Below are 19300 nucleotides of genomic sequence, written 5' to 3' on the forward strand. Positions count from 1 at the left end.
TGACTGGTGATGACTGTAAGAAAGAAAATTTGCCTACTAGAGCCTTAGCATGGGAAGAAAATATCCAAGTCCTCTCTCTCCCCTTTCCTATAATTTCTTGTGTTAGGAGTGATGGTTTTGACTGAAGAGAGCCGTTTACTAGATGGCAGGAATGAACTCCTTTACCTTCTCAAGAACATCAGGTCCCTTAGCCTGCACTTTCATTCTCAGACTCAAATAACGAGGGTCATCTTGTGTTTCTTCCTCTTACACGGCACCAATATCCAGGCAGAGCATCCATCCATTCTCCCTGTTCTAGTTTCTCCACCTATGACTAGATGGGCAAGTTGACCATGCACTGTGGACCTCGCAGTATTTAATTCATAGGATGGGAGTAGAAACTAACAAACCAGCCTAAGGTCTAAGTACCTTTATCAAGTCCATAATTTACTATAGATTCTTTCATTAGAGATTATCAGGAATGGGACTGCCCATTAATAATACTGAGACATTGATTACTAGTTCAGCTAAAGGTTTTGGTCAGTATCCTCTACTGACCAAAAGCTTAAAGAAAAGACATCCTCAAGCTCTAAACCCCTAACCAGGATGTGTCACATTCTGTAGTAGATATCTTAATAGTGCAGAGATATGTTGTATTTATTTTGCATAATTATATATTCTCCCCTCAATTATTACTTAGTCCTTATTTTATTAAACATTTCTGTGAAATCTGACTCTAATGATTATTCTCTTGCTTAAAATTTTTCATAGCTTTAGCTCTCAAGACCTTCTTACCTGGTTCTTCTATCTCTTCCCTTCCCTTCTCAGCACTCTGTACACTTCTATGTAATCTCTCTGTGCCCCTTTAATTTTGGTATTTCTCAGGGATCCCACTCTTCACTGGTTTCTCATTCAATAAATCATCCTTAAAAGGCTCACCCATATCCACAGCTTCTAACACCTTCATTCTCGCAACTCCCAAACCATAAATCTGAGCTCAGTCTTGTCCATAAGTCTGTATTTCTAACCACATTTCTCTTTTGGACTTCCCACACACATCTCAAACCTTGTGGGTCAACAGCTAGAGGCTTTTTAAAAAAGCTTTCTGGTTCCAGTAACTCACCATTGTAGCATCTTCAATTACGGAGTAATTTGCCTGGTGCAGGTAGTGATGAAGTATATTACACAGTAAACATGAAGGGTTTTCTTGGAGAAAGCGGGCAACTTTTGTAAGTCGGTTGTATTTACTTCTTAAGGGAAAATGTACACTTTTATTCTAAAAAAGAGAAAAAACAACAGATTTAGAGTGACACAGGTATTCTAAAGGTATTCAGTAATTAAGAACTTGCAGATTTGATGTTGTTCAACAATGATGAACAACAAGGGATCATCTTCAATGAAAAACTCTGTTAAGCTTCAATGATACTCTGTGATGTTGAAAGACATACCTCTAATGCTTCTGTCATTATGCATCCCATAACAGCACAAATTCTTAAGGTTCCCTCAGTTTCTAATTTGTTTAAGGATGACTTGAGTTGATCAATGGGAACAAGCCATGCGCCAACAGCTGGAGTTGCAGTACTTAAAAGGTTCAGTTGCCTTTTAAAATCAAAAATATATATATAATAACAAGTATCAAAATTTATATTTCAAATAATCTTCCATCCTACAGTACTTAGTGACTATTTTATTTATATAAAACTACTTTTCCTTTGACCAGCGGATAAATTGTGAACATATAAGTAAGAAATGCAAAGAACAGCTTATAGGAAAGTAAGAAAAATATAAAAGCCTATAAAAGGTGAAAAGAGTAAAAGGTTCATGGCAGGGTGACATGTAAAAATAAAACTAAAGCCCTAGACAAGAAAAAGGATAAAACAACTGGGAAGATGTGTAAAGAAAATATGAAGTAGGAAAGATGGAAAAAAGGTGGGAACCCTAATACTAGACATATCAGAAAAATAATTCAAAGAAATAATTGTATGTTATTTAAAATAAAGAAAAATCAAGGGATATGACTATATTTAACTTTTTACCTAGAAAATGCATGTGTAGGAGATCTCACATTGGTGGGAGCAGCAAAACTAAACCAAATTTCCTTGATGGTTAATTTCATACTACATGAATCCGGAGGTGGAGGCATTAGAGGTAGATCTTTTTTCAAATCATCAGATTCCACTCCTTCATCCTATATAAGAAAGGATATCAAAAACTTATAAAAAATATAGCCCCTTAAAACCACCAGCATGGAAGTTAACTAGTGTTTTAAGCACAACACCTTTCCATCAAATCTAGTTCTATAGATAATACCTTGATATTAAAAAAATAACATTAGCCTTCCCCAGCCTAAACTTTATTCTGAGAAATACCTATGAATCCTTGAAGCTCCAAGTAGCACAATCTGAAAAATCTCTGCATTGTAACAAACGATAAATTGGAGATCTTAGAACTAAAGGGTTTCTCTTAATCACTTCATTCAGTAACATATGCTTTAAGAGTATTTTTTTCCCTAGACGAAGAAAGTGAGAGAAGTTTTGTGACTTGCCAGAAGTCATACAACTATTAAGTAAAAGAATAAGTGATAGCATTAAAGTCTTCTGCTTCCTAATGCAATATACTTTCCATTCTAACAAAATATTTCAAACTTCCAAATAAAGTGCCATAAGAAATACTATTATAGCCGATATTCAAATAAAAAACACTCTACAACAAAATACTCTTAATTATCATACATCTAGTAATCTAGCTCTGAATTGAGAAATTGGGATAATATTTTTAAATGTGTAATCACTTTTCAGACTGCAGGAAGTATGAAGCATAATATTAAACAAACAAACAAAAGAGTCTATTGCCTGTTACAACTGTTTATAGGCCTCTAATTCACTTTTAGATAGTCTTCGTTGAAATAAAGTCAAGAGTGGGATTTTCTTGTAGAATAATTAAGTAATGATTAAGTATCCAGAAAACAGCTTTAAATCCTGTTACAAGACAATGTGAACAATAGGCCCTGGTGATTTTAGAGTTAGCACACACTAAATGTAAGTCTACATTCCTGGTATCTGCATTTCTAAAACAAACAATATTCTGAAAATCCAAATCAGTTTTTGTAAATGTGGCCTCAAAATCTGATATGAACTGATCAGAGATCATTTATCCCACCTGGTATGTTTATTAATGCTATGCTGCAAAAATATTCAAGTATGTCAAAATGTAGTGCTATCTCAGATTCCACTAAGAGTTAACATAACATATAGTTCACACATATTACCTTTTACTTTTTAGTATTTATTGAAGTATAGCTGATGTACAATATTTTATATAAGTCACAGGTGTACAAAATAGTGATTCACAATTTTTAAAGGTTATACACTCCATTTATAATTATTATAAAAAACTGGCTATATTCTCTGTGTTGTACAATATATTCTTATAGCTTATTTTATACCTAAGTTTGTACCTCTTAATCACCAATACACAGATTCTGATAAAATACAACAAAACTAGTGAATATAACAGAAAAGAAGTAGGAGAGAGCAGTCAAGATGATGGAGTAGAAGGTCCATAAGCTCACTTCCTCTCACGGGCACAATAAAATCACAAAAATATGCTAAACAACTATCAATGAAGAAAACTGAAACCTACCAAAAAAGATCCTCTACAGCTGAAGACATAAAAAAAGAACCACAATGAAACTGGTAGGAGGGGCAAGCTTATGATATAATCAAATTCCATATCCACAAGCTGGGCAAGTCACAAACTGGAGAATAATGACCAATTACCAGTAGTGAAATTGAATCTGTAATTTTAAAACTCCTAACAATCAAAAATCTAGGACCAGATAGCTTCATAGGTGAATTCTACCAAACATTTAGAGAAGAGTTAACACTTACCCTTCTGAAACTCTTACAAAAAACTGCAGAGGAAGGAATACTTCTGAACTCCTTCTATGAGGACATCACCCTTATACCAAAACCAGAAAACAACAGCACAACATACACACAAATCACAGGCCAATATCACTGATGAACACAGACCCAAAAATCCTCAACAAAATACTAGCAAACTTACTCCAACAAAATATAAAAAAGATAATACACCATGATCAAGTTGGATTTATCCTAGGAATGCAAGGACTATTCAATATATGCAAATCAATGTGATACATCACATTAACACACTGATGAATAAGAAATACAATTATCTCAATAGATGTAAAAGACCATTTTGACAAAATTCAACATCCATTTATGATAAAAACTTCTCCACAAAATGGGTATAGAAGAAGCATACCTCAATATAATAAAGGCTGACAAACCCACAGCCAACATCACAATCAATGGTGAAACACTGAAATTTCCTCTAAGATCAGGAACGAGACAAGAATGTACTCTCTTGCCACTTTTATTCAACATAGTTTTAAAGTTCTAGCCACAGCAATCAAGGAAGAAAAAGAAATAAAATGAATCCAAATAAGAAAAGAAAAAGTAAAGCTATCACTGCCTGCAGATGACATGATGAAAATAAAGAAAATTCTAAAGACATGATAAGAAAACTATCAAAGCTCATCAATGAATTCGGTAAAGCTGCAGGATACAAAATTAACACAGAGAAATCTAATGAATTTCTATACACTAAATGAAAAATCAGAATGAGAAATTAAGAAAACAATCCACTTACCATAACAATGAAAATAATAGAATACATTGGAATAAATCTACCTAAGGAGGCAAAATATCTGTATTCTGAAAAATAACAGATGGTAATGAGAGAAACTGAAGACGACACAAACAGACGGAAAAACAAACTATGCTCTTTGATTGGAAGAATCAATACTGTTACAATGATCATACTAACCAAGGGAATCTACAAATTCAATGCAATCTCTTATCAATGGAATTTTTCAGAGAACTACAACAAAAAATTTCTAAATTTGTATAGAAATGCGGAAGACTCTGAAGCAATCTTGAAAAAGAAAAACAAAGCTGGGGGAATCAGCTCCCCTGACCTCAGACTATACCACAAAGCTACAGTCATAAAAACAGTATGATACTGACACAAAAACAGAAACATACATCAATGGAACAGAATAGAGAGCCCAGAAAAAAGCCCATGCACTTATGGTCAGCTAATCTATGACAAAACAAACAAGAATACACAATGGAGAAAAGACCATCTCTTTATTAAGTGGTGCTGGGGAAACTGGACAGTTACATGCGAAAGAATGAAATTAGAACATTCTCTTATACCACACACAAAAATAAACTCAAAATGGATTAAAGATGTAAATGTAAGGTCGGATACCATAAAATCATTAGAGAAAAACAAAGGCAGAATGCTCTTTGAAATAAATCACAGCAATGTTTTTTTTAGATCTATCTCCTGGAATAATGGAAATAAAAACAAAAATAAATAAGGAGTTCCTGCTGTGGCACAGTGGGTTAAGAATCTGACTTCAACAGCTTGGGTCACTGCGAATGTGCAGGCTCGATCCCTGGCACAGCGTAGTGGGTTAAAGGATTCAGTATTGCTCCAGCTGCAGCTCGGATTCAATCCTGGGCCAGGAACTTCCATATGTATGCCAAGGGAATGGCCATTAAAAAATATATATATATATTAGGAGTTCCTGCTGTGGTGCAATGGTGGTATTTCTGCAGCCTTGGGACACAGGTTTAATTCCCAAACCAACACTGTGGGTTAAGGATTCGGTGTTTCCACAGCTGTGGTTTAGATCTGACTCCAGCCTGATAACTCCACATGCCACTGGGCAACCAAAAAGTGAAAAATAAAAAATAAATAAAACCTAATTAAATTGAAAAGCTTTTGCACAGCAAAGAAAACCATAAACAAAATGAAAACTTGCAGACTAGGAGAAAATATTTGCAAATGATACTACCAACAAGGGATTAATTTCCAAAATATACAAATACCTCATATAGCTTACTATAAAAAAAAAATCCCAATCAAAAAATGAGAAACTCTAAATAGACATTTCTCCAAAGAAGACAATACAGATGACCAAAAAGCACATGAAAAAATGCTCAACATTGCTAATTATTAGAAATATGTAAATCAAAACTACAACAAGGTACCACCTCACATCAGTCAGAATGGCCACAACTAAAAAGTCTATAAATAATAAATGCTGGACAAGGTGTAGAGAAAAAGGAACCTTCCTACACTGTTAGTAGGAGTGTAAATTGGTGCAGCCACTATGGAGAACAGTATGGAGTTTCCTTAGAAAACTAAAAACAGAGTTACCATCCTTGTCCACTGACAGAGGAATGGATAAAGAAGATGTGGTATGTGTATAATGGAATATAACTCAGCCATAAAAAAGAATGAAATATTGCCATTTGCAGCAACATGGATGGACCTAGAGAATATTATACTAAATGAAGTCAGACAAAGAAAGACAAATATCATATATCAGTGTTTGTGGAATCTAAAAAATGATACAAATGAACTTATTTGCAAAAGAGAAATAGACTCTCAGATACAGAAAACAAAGGGCATAGCAGGGGCAGGGAGGAGATAAATTAGGAGTCTAGCATTAATATACACATACCACTACACATAAAATAAACAAGGACCTACTGTATAGCACAGGAAACTATACTCAATATCTTATAATAACCTAATGGAAAAGACTCTATAAACAAATACATATATATTTATATATATGTATGTACAACTGAATCACTGTGCTGTACACTTGAAACTAACATAACATTGTAAATTAACTATACTTCAATTTAAAAAAAAAAAGAAGCAGACTCAAAGATATTTAGAACAAACTAGTAGTTACCACTAAGGAAAGACAATAGCAATATAGGGGTAGAACATATAAAAGAATGATATTTCTCCTTTTAAAAGAAAAAAAATTGAATTCTCAAGTACATTTGGCCCATAGGTTTCAGTTCAGAGTTGTAAGCCAAACACTAAGTACACAAATATATAGAAGATAGTTTAGGTGAACTTGAACTTTAAAAAAGGGAGGGGGGAGCTTTTGGATAATAAGCAAGTATTTATTTATTTGTTTATTTTTGTCTTTTTTTTTGTCTTTTCTAGGGGCATACCCACAGCATATGTAGGTTCCTAGGCTAGGGGTCTAATTGGAACTGTAGCCGCTGGCCTACGCCAGAGCCACAGCAACGCAGATCCAAGCCACATCTGTGACCCATACTAGAGCTCACAGCAATGCTGGATCCTTAACCCACTGAGTGAGACCAGGGATCAAACCCACAGCCTCATGGTTCCTAGTCAGATTCATTAACCACTGAGCCACGATGGGAACTCCTAAGCAAGTATTTATACGGTATGTGAAGCAAAGTAATAATAAAATTGTTTTTAGATTGAATTTTTGGTGACTGTAGCACATCTAAGTGATGGTATCTAAATGGCCATTGGATACAATTCTGAAGCTCAGGTGAAGGGTTGGTTGGTGATGAAGGCATAACCTATAGGAAAGAGAAGCATCATCAAATTATGGAGCTGGAGTAGGAAATGAAATAAATGAGGGAATGGACAAACAGCAAGAAGAGAAAGGTAGCCAAGAAGAGAACATGGCACATCCATGAGAGAACATCTATGTTTGAGGACAACGAACTACATAAGGAAATGGACCAAGAAAAATCAGAGAACCCACAGAAAGCAATATTACCAAATTTGGTGATTTTCAGCAAGCAGAATAGGATCAAAGAGATCAAGGAGGACACTTAGGCTTCTGTCAAATATTTTAGCATTGCCATGAGTAGTGGTGTAGGTTGCCGATGCAGCTCAGATCTGGTGTTGCTGTGGCTGTGGCATAGGCCAGCAGCTGTAGCTTCAACTAGACCCCTAGCCCGGGAAACTCCATAAGCTGCAGGCATAGCACTAAAAAGCAAAATAAATAAACAAACAAACAAAAACAAAAAAAACCAAAACCCACAAAAACTAAAAAATGCATTCTGCTGAAATTCTTCAGATAGTATAAAAACAAAGCCTGCTTTTCTGAAATTCTATTAATTCAACAATTATAATTGTCTAACATAATCAAGGTATTTCACTAGGTACTAGAATGGATATAAATATAAACATATGTATGATGTGAACCTACATTTCAGCAACTATACTCTAGTAGAATATAATCACCAAAATGCTTTTACTATCATTTAAGCAAAATCTGTAACATGAAACAAGTAAATATACTCTAGAAACTAAATGTGAATTGGGTATGTAGTTTTCTATTTTATTTTCCCAAGCATTGTTGTTATTATTATTATTAGAAATTCACCAACTTGTTCATCAGAAACAGAATTCCCATTTAAGTCTGATGAAGGGCTTGTTCGGTCACAAGGAAGATTATCATCAGAGACATCAGTATTATAGCCGCTGCCAGTTGGAGAATCAGAAGAATTATTTGATGTCAGCACTCCACCCCTTTCTGTGACATTAGCTTTACCCATAATTCCAAAAGTATTATATAAAACAGCACCAGACTGTCTTCCTCCTATAAAAATAAAATGACGTATTAATTAAAAACACAAGGTGTCTCAATGCTGTAGTCTATAATATCCATAAAGATAAAAATAAAAATCACATAAAGATTTTTTTTCCTCACCAAAACTTTGCTCTTATCTATAAAAGTGATGGAATATTAAATTATCAGGTAAGGAATTTTAGGCAAATACATTACCATTATATACAACTAAACCTACAAGTCTTACACAATTCAGCCTTCCTATTTTAATGTATGAGTCGTGTAAAAGAAAATAAATATAAGTCGGTATCACTGAATAAAGGATTTATAATATTTTCATCCTATACGGCAAAGCTCTACTAATCAAAGATCCACTTTCCAAAGAGGCAAGCTTCCAAAATTTAGGAGGCTTTATATTTTATTAAGGAATTTTTTCTGAACCATGCACTACTTTGCTCAGGCATTGAGGTTTTCTATGTTTAAATGCTCTGCTAATTTCGAATCGCATAATTATTCCATAAAGTTCCACTATGCAATTGGATGGGACACCCATTCCTAGTAAGTAATCACAGGTACCACACTTTCTGCTTGAAAATGCTAATTCAGATTACTCAAAGTCATGATTATTCAAAACATTTCAGCAATGTGGGGCCAATGTGTTCCTTACTTAAGCAGAATTCAAAAGAAAAATGCTTACCTTTTATAGTTAAATTCTCAAGTCCACATTCAAACATTATCCAACCCCATTTTTCTTGGCTTGGACCTATACGAGTCACATCTGGAACAGCTTGCTGATCAGTTTCATCCACAAAAGCAAACTCATCCAACTCCTCAAGAGTAAATAAAACTTTGGACTTCTCAAAGGGAATAGCAGTGATGGCACAGGTACCAATATCTATCATCAAAAAAGAACAAAATGATCATTTTTAAAGACTGAGTTTATATATTTAAAAAAAAACAAATAATGTAAAGATTTGGCACAGTGGCTGTCTTAAAAGATATGTTAGTATTCTATCAAAAAGAAAAACAAACCAACTAATTTTAAAAATAATACTGCCTTGGAGTTCCTGTCGTGGCACAGTGGAAACAAATCCAACTAGGAACCGTGAGGGGTGGGTTCAATCCCTGGCCTCGCTCAGGGGGTTGAGGATCTGGCACTGCCATGAGCTGTGGTGTAGGTTGCAGATGCAGCTAGGATCTCGCCTTACTGTGGTTGTGGCATAGGCCAGCAGCTCTGATTAGACCCCTAGCCTGTAAACCTCCATATGCCCATGGGTGCGGCCCTAAAAAGACAGAAAGACAAAAAAAAAAATTAAAAAATTAAAAAAATAAAAATAATACTGCCTAATATATTACTTAAAAAATGCCAGAATCACAGTGAAGAGGGAGAAAAGAATTAACAAATAATTTCTCAGAGACAGCATAAATTAATTTATGAACGATACAGGTACTCTAAAAACCTACACTTAAAAAGCTCCTTAGTAATTTAGGTTCATAGCGAACTATTTTTAAGTACTTTCTCATCATTTTATAAGATAAAGTATTTTAATTAATTTCCTGACCTTAGGAAAAACATTACTTTCCAGGAAAACTACACTGCTTTATGCTAATATAATTTATATAACCACAGAAATTGCCATTATTGCATCACTTTCAATATGGAATATGGAAACTACCATTCCAACTACCTGACAGAAGTTTCTATTTTACTCTTTTTCATTTCATTCTCTAAGAAAAAAAAAACCCATGTAAAGTTACCCCCAAGAGATACAAGTAAGTTTCCTTCTAGCTCTTTAGAGATCATTTTACAAACCCAGCTTTGGTTCCCACTTTTCATGTAACAGTCAACAATCATAATTTCCTCAGGTTATTAAAAATTCTTCAAAGATATTACTTTAATAACTATATAATATTACACCATAGAAAAATACTACCTGTTGAATTTATGATTAAAAACTCACCTATTTTTTTGTGTGTATGTACCCATGGCATTTGGAGATTACCAGGCTAGGGGTCGAATCAGAGCTACAGCTGCCGGCCTACACAATAGCCACAGCAACGCCAGATCTGAGCTACTTCTGCGACCTACACCACAGCTCACGGCAACACTAGATCCTTAACCCACTGAGCAAGGCCGGGGATCGAACCCGCAACCTCATGGTTCCTAGTTGGATTCGTTTCCACTGTGCATGATGGAAACTCCAAAATATTCATCTATTTTTTAAATAATTTTCTCATTTTTAAATGTCTGGCTTTAATTCAGAACTTACTGTGATGTATGGTATAAGGTTAGGATTTATCACCAATTTTTCTTTTTTTTTTTTTTTTGCTTTTTAGGGCCACACCCGCAGCACATGGAGGTTCCCAGGCTAGGGGACCAATCAGAGCTACAGCTGCTGGCCTGTGGCCACAGCCAAAGCAACGTGGGATCCAAGCTGCTGCCTGTGACCAACAGCACAGGTCACTGTAACGCAGGATCCCCCACCCACTAAGCGAGGCCAGGGATTGAAGCTGCAAACTCACGGATATTAAGCAGATTCGTTTCTGCTGAGCCATGATGGAAATTCCCTAATCTCAATTTTATTTAAAATTTTTATTAGGTAATATACTCACATAGATTAAAGTTCCAAAAGTATGAAAGAATACACAATGAAAAGCCTCTAATACCATGCACATCCAGACATCTACTTCCCTTCCCCACAGGTAACAAATATCATTAGATTATCATCTAATGAGTGTCCTTTCACAGATACCTTGTGTACATAAAAGCAAAGATATTGACAACTTTTACTGCAGTTTTATACAATGTCCACCTTGGAACTTCACTGGGAGTTTTGTCTTTGATGAGTGTTTTCTAGACAAATATGACAAAATCATATTTAGGTATGGCATAATGGTCTGTACAACACCCATGTGCAAACTGGTTATCACTGCAAACTACAGAGCTGAGAAAAATCTTTTATATTCAAACCACTGAGTCTGAAAGACTTTTCTATAGTATACTTTGCACCAGCTTTACATCTATATATTTCAGGTAGTCACAAAAGATCTCTCCATTTGACATCTTCAGGCCAAATGCTTTTGCCTCAGACACGAAGATGGTGATATAAACCCTGAGAAAGGCATAGCAGTAACACAGACTCAGAATACAGACTAGAATCATGGAAACTTCAGCATCTACAAAGTAACAGAAAATTCAAAGAAATCATTTGCTCATTCACGACTTGGTCAACTGTCCAACATAGAGATTTTAGCATGACAATCATCTCAAACAAGATTAGCAAATTCAATTTTTTCTGGATTGAATTTCTGACAATCAGAGATCATTTAAGCCTCTAAATGAGCATATGCACTGAAATGAGTCAAACTATTGAAATGATATGTGCTATTACTAGTTTTCTCTTTTACCTCACCAGGGACTTTAAGAAGCACAGCCTTTTCTATTATTCTTATTGCCGCTGTATATTACAAATTTGACTATCTGCTTTTGAGATCATAATTCTTCATTGTGAAAGAAAACTGTCCCAAGAGAATGATCTTAAAAAGAAAGACTATAAAGATTAAACTCTCTCTGTTCTACAATGAGCAAATAGATAATACCACGAAGAAAAATGATGGGAGATAGAAGTACTGGGCAATTTAGGGCCATACCACTTAACTTCCTACCATCCTGAGTAGAATGTGAGTAATAAATACCCCGTGGTTAGAAATACCTTTCTTCTTATAAAACACTCAAATTATAGCAATATTCAAAAGAAAAAAATTATGTTTCCTTTTGCAAAATCCTCTTATACACATCAAAGCAAAAGCATGCTGTAGAATCCTACCTGTTGTATCAAGACCTCTCAGTTGCCCATGAACTCGATGAATGTTTAACTTGGCTGCAATCTCTTTGCCTTTTTCTGCTCCAGCATTTGATCTGAGAGATCCAGATGACTGAGGCTGCATCTTGGTGGCATGGACATACCTATCAAAATTTGTTGTTCTACCAGGCTCTGCACTGTTTGAAGTCTCTTCAACCACACCTCTTAATGAAAAAAAAAAAAAGTCATGTTAACATTTAAATATACAGTTTAGTAAAAACATTTAACTAGTTTTTAAAAACCATTCTATTGTTCTATTTAAACTGATATTAGTAACAAATTCTTCAGTGTTTACTGAAAGACAGTATGAATAAAAACAGTAGAAACTTTTTAAAACCTACTTTGCTAATCTACAGTCAGATTTGAAATTCCAGTATTAGTTTTGAATTTCAACATCACAATTTTTCAAAAACATATTAAAAAGATGATTATGGTTTGCTTTTACATTCAGCAAGATAATCATGATTCCAATCAAAAAACCTTTTTTACCTGTTCATACGAACTTGAGTGGTAATTCTGTCGAAACACAGTGCTACCAGGGAAACATGTGTCACACTTCTACTAGGAGCTGTACTTGGAGATTCTTCCACTGAGGCTTGTAACAAACATAAGTTCACCTAACACACAAAATGTCAAAAATTTCAGAGTTGAAAAGTAAAAATTTATCACTTAAATGTAAGATATACAGGAGTATGAGAAACAACTATAAGGAATGGCGTATATATGTGTCTGAGAGTCATGAAAGCAAAGCTTGTAAATATAGACTCCCATAAAATAATATTTAAATTCTTAGAGGATGGATGTGAAATATTTTAGTAACTATTTAGTAACTTTAGTCTGCTTAAGCAAACTATTACATTTACTTCTTTAACTAGATCATCAAGGAAACAAAATGCATATTTTTGATATTATAATCTATTCTACCACCATTCAGTTCAATGACTATAAATGATAAAAACCACCAAAACATTCCCTATCAGGAAAATTTTTAATGTCTTAAATTATTACCTTTGGTATGCTAACATTAGCCTGAAGACCTTTAATTGTTACATTATCTTGCTTCATTATATTTGTCTGTGCTTGTCCTTGGTTAGTCATTCCTATGGTAGTGTGCTCAGTTTTTGTTCCTCTAATATCTTGTTTGGAAGATAGCTAAAAAGATTGAAAGTACAATTATTATTTCACAGACCTTTCACAATTCCCATATCATCTACAACAGCAATATGGTATTCACTGTGTTCCTTTATACCCATCCATGTGTCAGTTCCATCTAGTTTAGCACCGCTACATTTTAATAAATATTTTAGAAGCCTATTTAATACATACTATAGTTATATAGCCTATCTCTTACAGAGCCAATGGCATATAAAGACTATTTAGAGACATCCATCTATTCCAATTTAAATGGCAAATAAAGTTTTAACATTCATTTTTTCAAGTTTGGATATTATGTAAATGTGAAGAACACTCAATTTGTCACACTCACTGAGTAAAAAGTTCTTACATTTTCTGAGAAGGTAGTCTTGCTATTTTGGACAGCTTCCCTGAGGACTTTGACATGGAGATCATCTACGATTGCAGCTGGGTGTCGAGTACTAGCATAATGAACCATTGCTTCAATGTATCTGAGGGAAGAAAAACAGTTAATGAAAAATTTTACTAGCACTTAATACTATGATCTAGTTTATCTTAATTATTCCAATATGTTCCACTCTAGATTTTATTTAAGTTCGTTTTATCTCGCTAGATAGAATATAACCTCCTTGCAGGACAGAGAATATGTTATTTCCCCTTAGTCCCTTCACTAACTAGATAGTAGTATGACTATCAAACTTAGTAATTAGTTTCTGGGTATTTGATCATTTTATGCCTATTAGCCCAAGAAAAGGTAGAAAATATAATGCAATATAATTATTATAATATTGCAATATTTAATTATTTAGGCTAAAAAAGTAATAAGTAACACAGACCTTTTTAAACTTATTTTCATTTTTGTTGAATCAAAATAGCCATCAACATTCGTTCTTTTTTTTTTTTTTTTCTTTTTTAGGGCTGCAACTGCGGCATATGGAAGTTCCCAGACTAGGGGGTTGAACTGGAGCTGCAGCTGCCACCCTACACTATAGCCACAGCAGTGCAGGAGCCGAAACACATCTGCAACTTAAGCCACAGCTTTGAGCAATACCAGATCCTTACCCCACTGAGAAAGGCCAGGGATTGAACCCACATCCTCATGGATACTAGTTGGGCTCTTAACCCACTGAACCACAGTGAGAACTCCAGCATTCTTTTTTATGAAAATACTATATCACATATACTAACCATATTACATACATTTATTATTTTATAAAAATACCTGTCTAAAGCTTCAGCCACTAGGGGAGTCAGAACAATATCAACAGTTCCTTTTACTTCAACTATGGCTGTTGTCCTGGTCTGAGAGACTGGTTGATCCAAGGTCCACTCTTCTGTTAACGTTTCATCATCGGTGTTATCAACAGCTTTCTTTTCCAGAGGAGTATATGGTGTACTATACAGTTTAACAAGTATATATTAAAAAGAGCATGATAAAAATAAAAGTTGGAGCTTCCTTAAGATGACTGACTCTTACACTTATTTCAACTAAAAATTTCACAAAAGTGGACTAGATATAATAGTCCCAAATATTTTTTTAAGGACAAGATAAATGTAGCACTAAAATGCAAACTAATCAAAGATGATTAATATGTGAAATGATAAAAAAAACTTTTTGATATATTTACCTCATTGGTTTTTCCAAAAATATAAAAATTACTGAATTCTTATTAGTTTCCAATTTTAATATGCCAAGTTATGGTTTGCAAAGTATGTCTCAAAGAAATGCTATGGACTGCTTGTATATGTAAAGTCACGAAAGACAAGAAAGTTGAATTATTTGGGAAAATTTCTTCATAAAATAAAAACTACAGTCAAATAGAGTGGTTATTCCTCAGAATAAAAATTCTATGTCTCATAATCAGGACTGGCTTTAAACTTCAAAAGGATATAATTTTTACTTACTTTGAAGTTGATCCTGAAAATTGCATTCCTCTATCTAGTAAAGAGTTAGCTGTGAGTCCCTGTTTGATAACCTAGAATATAAAACATTACTTACAGCCTAGAAATTTAATAATTATTCTCTAATTTTATGCTATGAAGTGATATTTGCAAATATCCAAATTACTTGTTTATGTGATTCTGATATATATAAATATTTAACAGACAAATTGAAAAAAATCATAGAAAACACTCAATTAGCAATTTCATTTTCTGATCATTCAGACAAATGACAGAGCAGGTTATGAGGATTGAGTAATGAGAGTAAAAGACTATTCAACTAAAGCTTAAAAAGCAAGTGTTTCAAATGTCTTTGCTTCATAGTTCCTTTTTCATTAGGCTTTTCCTAAGCTAATTTTAGAGGCATGTAGCACAATCAACTTTTAAGTAGGAAAGAATCCCAGAGTAACCTTAAATTAAAGGAAAAATTAAATTGTACTTTATATCCATAAAAGATAATAAATAATGCACTTCAATACTCAAACTGAACCACTTTAAATGCTAGATTTAGTGAAGCATTAAGTAATGAAGCATTATTTAGATTTAATGAAGAAAAGTAACTTTGTATTCTGTTTTTGCAGTTATCTAAAGATATGAACTCCTTGATTATTTTCTCCAGAGATTTGACTGTCTAATCAAACTGAATTTACTAAAAATACTAAAGTAATTCTAACCTCTCACAGCAGTTCTAACCTCTATTCTACATAGCAAGTAACACTCGGTTTTATCCTGGAACATTCATTTACCAACATATTTTCACATGGAATAAAGATATCATTTAAAAATTTGGGGGGAGTTCCCATTGTGGCTCAGTAGGTTAAGAACCCGACTACTATCCATGAGGATGTGGGTTTGACCCCTGGCCTTGCTCAGTGGTTAGGGATCCAGCATTGCCACAAGCTGCGGCATAGGTCACAGATGTGGCTTGGATCTGGCCTTGCTATGGCTGTGGCACAGGCTGGCAGCTGTAGCTCTGATTCGACCCCTAATCTGGGAACTTCCTTATGCCACAGGTGCAGCCCTAAAAAGAAAAATTAAAAATTAAAAAATTAAAAACTTAGACAAGAAATGGATACAATCTTAAAACATTTGTAACTGTCACTAATGTTTCTTTATTCCTCAATACATATTACTCAAAATGCATATATCTGTAAGAATAGCCCATTCCATTTATCACATTCCCATCATTACCTAAATCCAAGCCCATTATCTATTGCACAGGTTTCTGCAACAGCCTTCAAGGTGATCAACCCACTTCCTCCTTGCTTAATAACAATTAAATTCTACTTAGTAGCCAAAGTACATGAGATCACATTGTATTTCCTTAAAACTCTCATGAATTTCCTAATGAAATTAAAGTAAAATTCTAACTACTGATAGTCTGGTCTATAAGTCCTTAATGACCTGGCCCCTGTTTAGGTCTTTAGCTTCATCATGTGCAAGGCCCCCTGCTAACTATGTCTCATGCACAGTGACCTCTTTTCCACTTTAGAATTTTAGCTAAAGTCTGATGCCTGTGTCCTGAATGCAGTATCCCCAAGTCTTCCCATTCTCAATTCCTCTTCATTCCTTTAAGTTTCAGTTTAAATATTACCTCCTGATAGACCTTTCATGTCAGTACAATCTAGGTAGTTCCACCCACCATTATTGTCCATCCCAACATCCTCTGATTATAGGACGTCTCAATCTGTAATCAGACACTGTACTTATCCATTTATCCATTTATGCCTGTATTCCACCCTTCAACTATAAGCTCCGTCCATTTCCCTTATTACTGAATATGAAATGCTTGGCATACAGTAGTATATAATAAATATCTGAATTTAAAATGAGTATAAGACACAGACACACACACAAAGTATATACCACATAAGATTCCTGAATTATCAGTCAGTTCCATGAAATTTTATATGCTCAATTTTGGCCGTTAAAACCTAAAAAATTATCTTATAAATTCATATTTTTATTTATTTATTTTTTGCTTTTTAGTGCCATACCTGCGGCATATGGACATTCCCAGGCTAGGCGTTGAATGGGAGCTAGAGCTGCCGGCCTACACCACAGCCACAGCAATGCCAGATCCCAGTTACATCTGTGACCTAAACCACAGCTCAGGACAACACCATATCCTTAACCCACTGAGCAAGGCTAGGGATCGAACCCATATCCTCATGGATACTAGTCAGATTTGTTTCTGCTGCACCACATGGGCACTTTCTAAATTTATAATTTTATAAAAATGTTTTTATGTTGGCTAGTGTCATTAAATTTGACATATTTTTAGTTTTCCTTAAAAAAAAGCTTTTTATAGAATACATTACAGAAACGGATAATAACCAAGTCATATTGAATTATAAGATCTCATATATCAGGTGTGCAGAAATGGATTTCCATAAACACATTTATGGTTTAACATAAAGAACACCAACTATTAAAAACGATTTCGAAATTTTACTTTTAAGACACAGAAAACATGAATTTACAGAGACTTGATCCTTATCTTAAAAAGTATAAATAATGTAGACAGACTATACATTGTTAATATTGTGACAATCAAGTCTGAAACTATTTCTCAATTTTATTTTATTACTACTTTTTCTTTTTTGGCTGCACTCTCGGCATATGGAAGTTTCTGGGCCAGGGAATGAATCTGAGCCACAACTGCAACCTACGTCACAGCTGCAGCAACCCTGGATCCTTAACCCACTGTGCTGGGAGGGAATCAAACACCAGATCATTAACTCAGCATACCACAGTGGGAACTCTAAAACTATTCCTCAATTTTATATGCTTAGATTTATAATACTCATCAATAACCCTGAGGTCTACTGTCATACATGAAACCATGACTTTAGGAATTCTAGTTTTCAGAAAGGTAGCAAAATGACAGAGAGTATTTTTTTAAACTTCTTAAAAATCAATTTTCTTAAATACACTTATCAGTGGAAACTAATGGTTTGGCTTATACCTTAAAAGTTGGAACAGAAAGTTGTTCAAATGATGACGAACTTTCTTCACTGGTTGGTGTATCCAGATCGAGGGGACGATGCAATGAGGATTTAGAGGTTCTTTTGTTGGTTGGATGCTTCACTGACCAGTTAATTACCTGGAATTGTGTAAGATAAGTCTGATAGCAATTCATCACAGGTTGTTGAGAAGTAATCTGTTCGCTCTCCACTGTTTTCTCATTTTCTACAACATACAGATGCTCTATAACATCATCTTCTCCACCTAATGCAGAAACAAAGGAAGCCTGGGAAGGATGAGTTTTGAACGGCAGCGTGCGGGGATCTTGAATGCTTTCTCCGTGGCCAGTAAGTGGTCCCTCTACGCTGTGATATATGGAACCCCTACTGTAATCAATCTGCTGGGCTTGCTTTTTCTTCTTTTTTCTACCTGGATAAGTTCCAGGGCCTTCATCACTGCTAATGGGCTCAAATTCTTCAGCTGCGGAAAAGTAGGCTTCACTGTCAGCCATTGACATGCTGGAATCCATTGATCGATACTGATGAAATGAATTTGAGTCTGCTGACGGTGTGTATGGAAATGAACCAAAACTTCTTCTCTGTTTTGGCGAGTCTAGTACATTCTCATCACTTCGAGAGACATCGCTACTAAACTGGACTCCAACTGTAACAGGCTGCTTGTCCCCATAAAAAGCAGCAGTAAGGCTCTTGGTACTTCCAAGTCGGGTAGAACATACAGAGGCTTGTCGTTTCAAGGGAGATCTCAGAGGAGATTGACCTACTGACTTATCCTGAGTATTAGGAGATACAGGGCTGTTTCCTGAAATTTCTGTAGGAATACTAAAACAGAAAGCAAAACTATTACTATTAATTGCACATCATATAATTCTCTCTATACATAGAAGTATTAAAATAAATAAATAGAAGTAATTACAAAATCTTTTCTGTAATCTCAACCA

At 34.6% G+C, this 19300-nt stretch overlaps 1 protein-coding gene across 11 annotated transcripts in view; it reads right to left on the reverse strand.

The window, feature by feature from the left end:
• Positions 1 to 19300, reverse strand: part of BLTP1 (bridge-like lipid transfer protein family member 1) — a 198236-nt gene that overhangs the window by 99708 nt on the left and 79228 nt on the right. For all 11 annotated transcript variants that reach the window (XM_047751650.1, XM_047751649.1, XM_047751654.1 and 8 more), the window contains 12 exons: positions 18344 to 19181; positions 15340 to 15410; positions 14657 to 14830; positions 13805 to 13925; positions 13309 to 13452; positions 12790 to 12917; positions 12265 to 12464; positions 9135 to 9332; positions 8256 to 8467; positions 2016 to 2167; positions 1428 to 1578; positions 1103 to 1255 (listed from right to left, as the gene is read on the reverse strand). In XM_047751650.1, coding sequence (XP_047607606.1) covers positions 1103 to 1255; positions 1428 to 1578; positions 2016 to 2167; positions 8256 to 8467; positions 9135 to 9332; positions 12265 to 12464; positions 12790 to 12917; positions 13309 to 13452; positions 13805 to 13925; positions 14657 to 14830; positions 15340 to 15410; positions 18344 to 19181 — 2542 coding nt within the window. The remainder of the gene's footprint in view (positions 1 to 1102; positions 1256 to 1427; positions 1579 to 2015; positions 2168 to 8255; positions 8468 to 9134; positions 9333 to 12264; positions 12465 to 12789; positions 12918 to 13308; positions 13453 to 13804; positions 13926 to 14656; positions 14831 to 15339; positions 15411 to 18343; positions 19182 to 19300) is intronic.

The sequence above is a fragment of the Phacochoerus africanus genome, chromosome 10, assembly GCF_016906955.1.
Source record: "Phacochoerus africanus isolate WHEZ1 chromosome 10, ROS_Pafr_v1, whole genome shotgun sequence".
Taxonomy (NCBI): Eukaryota; Metazoa; Chordata; class Mammalia; order Artiodactyla; family Suidae; genus Phacochoerus; species Phacochoerus africanus.